Consider the following 11,430-nt stretch of genomic DNA (forward strand, 5'->3'; position numbering starts at 1 on the left):
AGTGATGGACATTTGAGTTGCTTCCATCTTTTGGCTGTTGTAAATAATGCTGCTATGAACATTAATGTACAAATCCATTATATCTTTAAAGTCAATATATTATGCTTTTTAATGCAAGCTTCCAAAAAGCTAAACAACTTTGGTTGGCCTTTTTCATTATTTTAAAGTCACACTTGTGGATGGTACAAGGGTAGCTCAGTGGTAGAATTCTCGCCTGCCATAAAAGACCTGGATTCGATTCCCACACCTTGCACTTCCCCTCTAAAAGAAAAGTCACACCTGTCAAAGTTATTGAAGTCAAGCAGATGGATTAGAAAGAGAAACTAGATTCTTATCTAATGCTCAGTTTATATTCTTTCCACCTATATTATCCCTGTTGGAGGGGGGAAAAATGCCTGTAGTATACTTACGTATTGTAATATAACATAGGTATTAGTAGCCAGATTGCCAGAGATCTGAATCCTGCTACAAAGAAGCAACTTAGCAAGTGATTTTGAACAAGTTGTGACATCATCTCTGAGCCCCTTAATTTATTTAAAATCAGGGCCTGGATAAGATTTTTAGCAACTCTGACTTCCATAACTTCTTTTATGTAAATGTTTATCCAGAGTTGCCTTTAAGATCCACCATTAATCATAAATGAAATTTAGTGTAGTATTCCATCTTAATATTGGTATTGTTGTGTATATGAGGGACTACACTAGACTAGATACCAAACATTAGGTGCTTTCCAAAAATTATTTCAGTTGATCTCTATCACCATCTTTACAAAGGTAGAGATTACACCATTCCCAGTTTAATTGAAGAGTGCTGGAACTGATACTTAGACTGCCTAAGTTAATAGGGTTACATGACAAGCCAGTAGCAGAGACAGAATTTGAACCCATTTTTCACTGTTAAAGTCTAGGATATCACTTGTCAAGAATTATATGAGTTCTCTTAATTCCCTCTTACTCCCTTCTGTGGTCCTCTCCTTGGTCAGGAAAGCAGAAAAATACATATATATACATATGCTAATGAAAATGTTTGTGGTTCTTTGAACCAGGCTGTATTGGCAATTCCGTGTAAGTATTAAATTATTTCTTAATTGCTAATGTGTTAATTTGAGTAAAGCATTCTCATATGAGATTAATTGATCTTGCATTTGATTTGAAGTGTTCATAGATCCTGGGTTAAGGACCCCCAATATTAGGGGATTTGATAGAATTTTTATTCAAGTGTTAATTATACTTTAAAGAATCTACTCTAAATCCCACCTTACAAATAAGTACAATTTGTTTATAAGCTTATCACTACGGTTGCTGATTATCTTAAGATCTGCTAGCTGTCTACCTAACATCTGAAAGTGAACTTCTAAAAATTAGTGGTTTTTAAATGTCTAGCATGTATCCATATATTGCATATTGAAAGAGTTACCCAGAGGTGCCCCTTAACATCTTGCAGTCTAACTAGAAGATAGTAGAGACTTAATCAGTATTTATTGTATGATTAAATACATGTATGCATATATACTTAGTTAATACTAGTTGCTTAAAATAGCTCTTGGTTGCTGGCAGGTATCTTATATAAAGAAGTAGACAGTTAGAGGTAAATTATATCTTCTTGACCAAGCCTATTCATCCATTTCCTCAAGTAACAGATCCTAATACCAAGAGGCATTGTACAAGGTTCAGCAAATTGAGAGAGAGTCATCAAGGAGCCAGTAAGAGTATGATAAACAAATATATATCCATATGATTCTGCCCTAAGGTGGGGAAGGGGAAGATATTTCTCATGAGGGGATTATATCTGAACTGGGCTTTAGAAAGGTAAGGATTTAACCAGGATGAAGCAGAGAGAGATATGAGTATTATGTGCATAGGCATTAATGTGTGGTACAATTAGGGAACTGCAGCAGATCTGTGTGACTGGGGTGGAGAAATGGAGATAAGAGATGATACTGAGAGGTGGGCTCACACAAATCTGTGAGGGTAAAATCCTTGAATGTCCTCAATGTTCTCAGAGGGTATTTCACTGTTTTCTTTAAAAATTGAGCTTCACGATACAGTAGAAACAACGTAGAACTTTGGACAAAGCAGAATTATGATTTTAAAATGTAATTGAATTTTTATAACCTATCCTAACTGTAAACAAAAAATATAAAAGGAGATAAAAATTAGGATACTAGAGATAATCGTGCCTAAATTTCAGTAAGTGCTTTCTATGTGCTAGGCACTATTTTGTTTATAAAAAGCATTTTCTAAGAAACATAGTTGAAACTTATTGGTTGGACTCCATGTAGTATCACTTACAAACTTCATTGGATTTTGTGAAATGCTTGAATCTGAAACCATCTGAGACTTTTAAAATTTTGTTCTTTTAGAGGAAACATGGAGAAAGCCATTGACATGTTCAACAAAGCTATTAATCTGGCCAAATCGGAAATGGAGATGGCTCATCTATATTCACTTTGTGATGCTGCCCATGCCCAGACAGAAGTTGCAAAGAAATATGGCTTAAAACCACCAACATTATAAAAAGGAGGTGGGGGGAATGCCATGGTAAATGACCTATTTTCAGAAGTTTACCCCCTCTTCAACTGAACCCTAAAGACACTGTCATGAACTTTGTTGAATGGTGAAACTTAGTATTTCTGTTTGTGGTGTTGTCATATGTTCCATCTGTTTCATGTTTAAGTGTTGTGGGAGTGGCTGTTGAATGAAGTTTGCAGTGTTGCAGCTTTTATTCCCTGTGCAGCAAAAGCTTAGAACCTGTTAAAGGGATGTTAAAATAAAGTTGCAAAGGTAATTGGCCATGCAAATAAAAACTTCGATTTGTTGATTGTTTTTGGTTTTTTTTTTTCCTTTTTTGAGGGGAGTGGGCTGGGGAGTGATTATGATCCAGATTATTTTGTCTTCATTAATATAGATACATATAATATATAAGTATTTTACAACCTGTTGGATTTTAAATTAATATAAGTGCTGTAAAATAGATTTCTTTTATTTTCAGTTAATTCTTTTTGGTAGATTTTGTTTTTTGTTTTTTGAAGAAAGCAAAGCTTAAATTGGGATTTTGTAAGACAGCAAAATTGAGAGACCCTTTCATACATGATCATACACAAATCCTCTCATTCTGCAAAGTTAAAAAGACTCAGTGGCCACTAGTAATCCTTTTGACTCTTAAAAGTCCTTAGCCAGTTCTCATACCATAAATTATGAAGCTAAATGTTCTGTATTAATAGAAGAATCGGTGAGACAAAAGATACGATTAAATGGAGGTGTGTTTATAATTGCCCATGGTTCTTTTCTGTGCTAGGTACTAGTATTAGATTTAATAATGTACGTTTTAAAGACAATGCAAGGTGGTTGTATATATAACCTAAATAAAGATGGTATGTGTAACACTTTGAGGCATATGATTAGCTTAAAATTTCTAGTGATGAAAATGTGGTTAAAAAGTCAGATCTAAAAAAGATTTAAGTCTTAGAGTCAAAAGTGTAGTGTTTCTTAAAATGACAAAGATTGCATCAATTTATGGCTACATGTGCTTAAGGAATTTTGAGGTAGTACTTTCAAAAATGTTGAGGACATGTAAAGTGCTTTTTAGTTTTCAGGTAACCTTGGTCTCTAACGCCTAATTATTCATGTCCAGATCTTCAGTAGGAATACCACCAGCAGGTTTTATTTGTTTTGTTTTGCTTTTCGTTTTATCTTTATATCCCACCTTAGAAATCATTTTATGGTCTATTTTCAATTGCCACCTTTATAGACCATCCTTTTGTTTGTATGTTGGATTTTTTTGATGGAGGAGCGATTGTGTTGTTGAGTGGTCTCTTATTTTGGAATATTTGGGGAGAGGGATGGTATATGAGTCTGAGTATAATAAAGAACAAAGTCAATTACACTTTTTTGAAAATGAAATCTAATTATAGTTTATGATGTTGGAAGTAAAAATATTTTACCCCTCTTTAAAAGAGTGCCTTATACTCTTAAAATCAAATAGATTTTGTCTGCAAAATCTGTCTTTTTACAAACTGTTAGAAATTACTCCCTTTCAAAGTCAGAGTCTTGACAAAGTATTGGGGGGATGGGGGTGCTCTACCAAATAAGTGGGGCAGTTAACAGAATTTAAGATGACTTGGATAATGGAAGATTTGCCTTTTAGTTCTGAAATTATGCACTCACTATGGTAACCCCTGAACACAGAAATGTTCTACATGTGTGAATAAGCACTGATTTGAAGTTTTTATTTGCATGGCTGTGTGTATTTACATTAACGCTGACTTTTTTTTCTAATTTTCTCCCTTACCCCTTGAGTTCGGGGAGAAAAAAACTGCACACAAACGAAAATGAAGCATGTGCCATTCAATACTGTCATTCCACTCCTCATGGACTATTGCCTGTTGTGAAAATATTTGAAACTGCACTGAAAACTGCATTAGTCTGTATCTTTTCTTTTGTAAATGACCTCACATGTAAATTCACCAAATAAATATTACATTTCAAGCTTTTCTTTCTATTTTTTAAATAGAGAGGGAGGTAATTTATTAATTATATTGTGTAAATTCAGTCATTCTCTTGTGGGCTCAAACTAAAGTTGAAAATAAGAATATACCAACATTAGTATCTAAAGCAAAGTAAGTGTGTTGGTTTCTTTAATGAGGTTTCCAGAGAGCACTTATCCCTCCGACTGGTGAAGTAAGGCTCTTAGGAGAGCTAATAGAGTCAGTTCCATCTTTTACTTATAATTTACATGTACTTGGACAGCAGCCTGAAAGGTTGCCAATCAGACCCAAACCCTGTGGTTAAATTTATCCTTAAACCAGTTTCCTGCATGATGTACTCAAACAATCAAAAGGTCAAAGAAGGTCAAAATGAAACCAGCATAACAAAAGTAATTGGATATGGCAAAGGCATTGTTCAGAAGAAAATATTATAGCTATGAATGCCTAAGTTAATGAATAAGAAAGATCTCAAGTCAACAACCTAACTTCAAATCTGGAAGAAGAAAATGAGCAAACTGAACATACCAAAATTAGAAGGAAAGAAATCATAAAGATTAGAAAAGAGATAAAACAATTGAGGCAATCAATGAAAACAAAAGTTGCTTCTTTGAAAGATTAAAACATCAAAACTTGTACTAGACTAACAACAACAACAAAAAGATGCGAAAAGCTAAGGTATTGGGGGGTAGGCATTACTACTAATCTTGCAGAAGTTAAAAGATTCTGAGAAGAGAATATGAACAAATATATGCCAAGAAATGAGTTATTTAGAGGAAATAGACAAATTCCTAGAAACTTAACTTACCTAAGTCAATTAAAATAGAAATTGGAGACCCCCAACAGATCTGTAAAAAAAAGAGATTGAGTCATAATCAAAAACTTTCCAATAAAGGACAGTCCAAGCCTAGGCAGCATCACTTAAATTCTACTGAACAGTCAAAGAAAAAATGACATGAATGCTTCTCAAAATTTTCTAAACAATTGAAGAGGAGGAAACTTCCTAACTCATTTTATGAGGCCAACATTAACCTTACACCAAAGTCAGAGAAAAATGCAAGCTATTTATAGTCCAGTTTCCTTTATGAATTTAGATGCAAAAATCTTTAATAAAATGCTAAGAAACTGACTCCAACAGCATATTAAGAGACTTAAACAAGGGAGGATTATAAGAAAATGGTGGTTTAGGAAAGCTCCAGGAAGCACTCCTTCCACCAGGACAACTATTCACCAGGCAGGAACTGTCTGAATCAACTCTTAAAATTCTCGAGTCTAGTAGAACACTGCACTATCAAGGGGAGAGGGAGAGGTTAATAAATTGCAGTAAATACAGAATTTCATTCTGTAACAGCTAACATCACCCACGCGCATTCCTCCACCTCATACCAGGCAACAGTTACTCTTGGTGCAGCTTGCACCAGTGTCACAGTGTGATGTAAAGACATACTTCCCCAGGACCAAAGGATATACAGTCCAATCTTCTAGTTACTGTTCTTTCTCAGCTATTTCATATCAGTGCGGACGTGGGTCTGTAAGCAGCCATATTCCAACCTGCTTCAGACAAAAGTGGCAGATGACTCTTCAAGATAGTACCTTTCCTCAAAACTATAGAAAACAGTTAAAGGATTTCATTAAATGGGCAAGTGCCAAATCGAGTCAATGAAGCTTCAAAAAGCCATAGTAGTGTGGGAGATGACTATCAGGAATGACTCTGGCCCTGGCACCATGGAATCAATAGTGCCATCCTGACCAAAAGGGAGAGGTGTATTAGTTTAGGGTTCTTTATAGAAACAATCAACAGGAAATATTCATAAATGTAAAATTTATAAAAGTGTCTCACGTAACTGTGGGAACATCGAGTCCAACATCCGCAGGGCAGGCTGTGAAACTGATGATTCCAGTGGAGGGTCTGGACAAACTCCACAGGAGAGGCTCGCTGGCCAAAGCAAGAAGAAACTTATCTCTTCTGAATCTTCCTCAAAAGGCTTCCAGTGATTACATTATCATTCATTAAAAAAGACACTCCCCTTGGCTGATTACAAATGGAATCAGTTATGGATGCAGCCAACATGATCATGATTTAATTCTATGAAATGTCCTCATAGCAAAACACAGGCCAGCACTTGCCCAGCCAGACAAACAGGTACCACCACCTGGTCAAGTTGACACATGAATCTGACCATGACAGTCCACCCTTCCCTCACCTAACAATACTCAACTGTCCTGCATATAACCTGAAACACATTAAATCTCTCCAGAATAGGATGCAAGTCCTTGAGTAATATTCATTCTTAAGCTTGATATCTTACAACTTAGATAGTATAACATGAACAAAACAGCATTACAGTCCTTGTTTCTGTAACTGATCACGTGCTCATAGTTCATATTTACCACTACCTTCTTCCGCTATCCATTCCATGTTCCCTTTACTATCAGCAAGCACTTCAGCTGGCCATGGTTCTTTGCCTGGTGGGATAAAGAACCTTCATTTCTGAAGTCTCTGGTAGTCCTGCCTGGATTGGGTTGTTGCAGTTTTCCATTGATTTTAATCACAGGGCATGGTACTACTAAAAGACACCCTAGGGGATCTCCTATATTCCAGGAAAATGCTTTATCTCCATTGTATAGTTACAGTCCTATTTCTCCCCGATAATCAGGGTCAATCACCCCAGCCAGTAATGTAATCCCCTTCTTGGTTTTTTGATCCAGGGGCATGAGTACCCCAAAGTGACTAGGTTTCAGTCTTAGATTCCAGTTCATTGAAATCGTTGTTTGTCCTGGTGGAAGCCATCTCCCTTTTGGACCTAAAACCTGTAGACCAGCCGAGCTTAGTGGCTCAGGGACAGAAAGCAAAAATTTTCCTAGTGGATCACTCAGGGTAATAGTGAGTGGTGCCACTTCCATTTTCACCCCTTGGTTCCTGGGCCCATGGATCCTACCTGTGGGAGATATAGCACCATACAGCGTATGCTGATCCAGAGCATACACAGCTTCCTGGAGAACATAACCCCAGCCCTTCAAGGTATTGCCACCTAGTTGGCACCGTAATTGAGTTTTCAAAAGGCCATTCTACCATTCTATCAATCCAGCTGCTTCTGAGTGATTGGGAACATGGTAAGACCAGAGAATTCTATGAGCATGTGCCCATTCCTGCACTTCATTTGCTGTGAAGTGTGTTCCCTGATCAGAAGCAGTGCTGTGTGGAATACCATGGTGATGGATAAGGCATTCTAAGTCCTCGGATGGTAGTTTTGGCAGAAGCATGCGCGCAGGGAAAGAAAACCCATATCCAGAGTATGTGTTTATTCCAGTTAGTACAAACTGCTGTCCCTTCCATGAAGGTCCAATGTAATCAACCTGCCACCATGTAGCCAGCTGGTCACCTCGGGAAATGGTGCCATATCGGGCTGAGTGGGTCTCTGCTGTTGGCAGATTGGGCACTCAGCAGTGGCTGTAGCCAGGTCAGCCTTGTTGAATGGAAGTCCATGTTGCTGAGCCCATACATAACCTCCATCCCTACCACTATGACCACTTTGTGCATGAACCCATTGGGCAATGACAGGAGTTGCTAGGGAAAGAGGCTGACTGGTATCCACAGAATGGGTCATCTTATCCACTTGATTATTAAAATCTTCCTCTGCTGAAGTCACCCACTGCTGTGCATTCACATGGGACACAAATATCTTCATGTTTTTAGCCCACTCAGAAAGGTCTATCCACATACATCTTCCCCAGACCTCTTTGTCACCAATTGTCCAATTATGTTCTTTCCAAGTCCCTGACCATCCAGCCAAACCATTAGCAACAGCACATAAGTTAGTATACAAACGCACCTCTGGCCAGTTCTCTTTGCAAGCAAAATGAACAGCCAGGTGCACTGCTCAAAATTCTACCTGCTGGGAGGATTTCCCCTTATCTCTGTCCTTCAAGGACATGGGAGAAAGGGGTTGTAGTGCTACAGCTGTCCACTTTCAGGTGGTACCTGCATATTGTGCTGAACCATCTGTAAACCAGGCCCGAGTTTTCTCTTCCTCAGTCAATTCACTGTAAGGAACTCCCCAAGAGACCATAGCTGTGGTCTGGGAAAGAGAAGGTAATATGGCAGGACTGGAGACCATGGGCATTTGGGCCACTTCCTCATGTAACTTGTGCCTTCTGGACCTGCTCTGGACCTATCTCATATATACCATTTCCATTTTATGATGGAGTGCTGCTGCACACACCCAATTTTATGGCTTGGTGGGTCAGACAACACCAAGTTCATGATAGGCAACTCAGGTTTCATAGTAACTTGGCCCATGATTAAGCCTTCAGTCTCTACGAAGGCTCAGTAGCAGGCCAAAAGCTGTTTCTCAAAAGGAGGGTAGTTATCTGCAGCAGATGGCAAGGCTTTGCTCCAAAATCCTAAGGGTCTGTATTGTAATTCTCCTATAGGAGCCTGCCAAAAGCTCCAGATGGCATCTCTATTTGCCACTGACACTTCCAGCACCATTGGATCTGCTGGATCATATGGTCCAAGTGGCAAAGCAGCTTGTATAGCAGCCTGGACCTGTCACAGAGCCTCCTCTTGTTCAGGTCCCCACTTAAAATTAGCAGCTTTTCTGGTCCTCGATAAATGGGCTGTAGTAACAGACCCAAATAAGGAATATGTTGTCACCAAAATCCAGAGACCAACTAGGCATTATGCCTCTTTTTTGGTTGTAGGAGAGGCCAGATGCAGCAACTTATCCTTCACCTTAGAAGGGATATCTCGACATGCCCCACACCACTGGATACTAAGAAATTTCACTGAGGTGGAAGATCCCTTTATTTTTGTTGGATTTATCTCCCATCCTCTGACACGCAAATGCCTTACCAGTAAATCTAGAGTAGTTGCTACTTTTTGCTTACTAGGTCCAATCCAATCAACATATCATCAGCATAGTAGACCAGTGTGATGTCTTGTGGGAGGGAGAAACAATCAAGGTCCCTGCCCACAAGATCTATGCCCACAAGATTAGGGCTGGAGAGTTGGTATACCCCTGAAGTAGGACAGTGGAAGTATATTGCTGACCTTCCCAACTGAAGGCAAACTGTTTCTGGTGGTCCTTACTAACAGCTATTGAGAAAAAAAGCATTTGCCAGATCAATAGCTGCATACCAGGTGCCAGGGGATCTATTGATTTGCTCAAGCAATGATACCACATCTTGGAACAGCAGTTGCCACTGGAGTTACCACCTGATAATCAACTGTCATCCTCCAAGACCCATCTCTTTTCTGCACAGGCCAAATAGGAGAGTTGAATGTGGATATGGTGGGAATCACCACCCAGCATCTTCAAGCCATTAAGAGTAGCAGTAATCTGCTATCCTTGCAGGAATTCAGTATTGCTTCTGATTTATCTTTTGCTAGGTAGGGGCAGTTCTAGTGGCTTCCACTTGGCTTTTCCCACCATAATAGCCCTCACTGCACGAGTTAGAATGGCAATGTGGGGATTCTGCCAGTTGCTCAGAATATCTTTTCCAATTATGCATTCTGGAACTGCAGAAATAACTACAGAATGGGTCCAAGGCCCTACTGGAACCAGTGTGAGACAGACCTGAGCTAAAACTCCACCAATCACCTGACCTCCATAAGCCCCCACTCTCACTTGTGGACCAGAGTGACGTTCTGGGTCCCCTGGAATTAATGTCACTTCTGAACCAGTGTCAATCCCCAAAATATCTGATCATTTCCTTTTCACAAATGCACTTACCCTGGTAAAAGGCCATTGGTCTCCTTCAGGAAAGCTTGGAGGAAAATTAACAGTATAAATTTGTGGCAAAGTAATAGGGTTCTCCCCAAAAGGAACGTGGCCTCCCCTTCATTCAAGGGACCCTGGGTCTGTAAACTTTCTCAAGTCTGGAAATTGATTAAGAGTGACTCTGTTTTTGTAATTCAAGTTAGATTTCTGTTCATTTGACCTAGAACTTTTTTGTTTATACAGCTCAAACAGAATTTTGTTGACTGCCCATCTATTGTATTTCTCGGTACCCCATGATTTACTATCCAATGCCACAAATCTCTGCAAGTCAGATTATTTTAACTCCTGCTTTGAGTTGGCTGCCTATTGTAATAGCCATGTCCACCCTGTCTTTGGCGACTAAGTGCTGCCACCTGGCTTCTGCCAACTCAGGATCCCATCATCCCCATTGTGTTTAAGGTTTCCAGTGCAGTGACAGCAGTTCCTACAGTAATATCTGACCTACAGAGAAGTGCAACCACAGAGCTCTTCAGGGATGATGGTGCTAGTTTCACAAATTTATTTCTCACTGTTCTGGTAAAAGATGCATCCTCTGGACATTCCTGGGGTGTAAGAGCAGGCTTTGCATGATAAATCCAGTCTAACATTCCAATCTCTCTAAGCCTCTGGATCCCCTCATCTACATTATACCAGGGAAGTCCTGGCATTTCAACCTCAGGTAATGTCAGCCACCTTTTGATCCATATTTCAGCCAACCACCCAAACAAACTGTTAATGCCTTTTCTAACCCCTTGAGTTATAACACTGAATGCAGAATCTCTGCCTAGTGGGCCCATATCAATAAATTCAGCCTGATCCAGCCTTATATTCCTCCATTATCTCACACCCTTAAAATCCATTGCCACATATATTCCCCTGATTTCTGTCTATATAAATTGGAAAACTCACTCAGTTTTGGAGTATAACGTACCTTCTCATGTGTGATACTTTGTACCTCACCTTTAGGGGCCTGTTGGAACTTAAGTCTAGTTATAGGTCTGGAAGAAATGAGGGGTAGTAGGGGTGGGTCATGAAAAGAATTTGAAGTATCTTCCAAGCCATTTGCTTGAGGGCATTCATTTGCAGTTTCATCTGGTAAAACAGGATTAATCACTCATATGTCACCATCCCATTTTTCAGGTCTCTCTCCGTCCCAATCAATGCCTTCATTTTAATGGCAGATAC

The 11,430-nt window shown here is 39.2% G+C and overlaps 1 protein-coding gene across 3 annotated transcripts in view; it reads left to right on the forward strand.

The window, feature by feature from the left end:
• Window positions 1–4,487, forward strand: part of TOMM70 (translocase of outer mitochondrial membrane 70) — a 56,097-nt gene extending 51,610 nt beyond the window's left edge. For 2 of the 3 annotated variants that reach the window (XM_077118591.1, XM_077118593.1), the window contains one exon: window positions 2,363–2,825. In XM_077118591.1, the coding sequence (XP_076974706.1) occupies window positions 2,363–2,516 (154 nt within the window). In that variant the 3' untranslated portion in view covers window positions 2,517–2,825. Of the gene's footprint in view, window positions 1–2,362; window positions 2,826–4,298 lie in introns of those variants that run through there. The other variant, XM_077118592.1, reaches the window with a different exon arrangement.
• The last annotated feature ends 6,943 nt before the right edge of the window (window positions 4,488–11,430 follow it).

Source organism: Tamandua tetradactyla, chromosome 10 (assembly GCF_023851605.1).
Source record: "Tamandua tetradactyla isolate mTamTet1 chromosome 10, mTamTet1.pri, whole genome shotgun sequence".
Classification (NCBI taxonomy): Eukaryota; Metazoa; Chordata; class Mammalia; order Pilosa; family Myrmecophagidae; genus Tamandua; species Tamandua tetradactyla.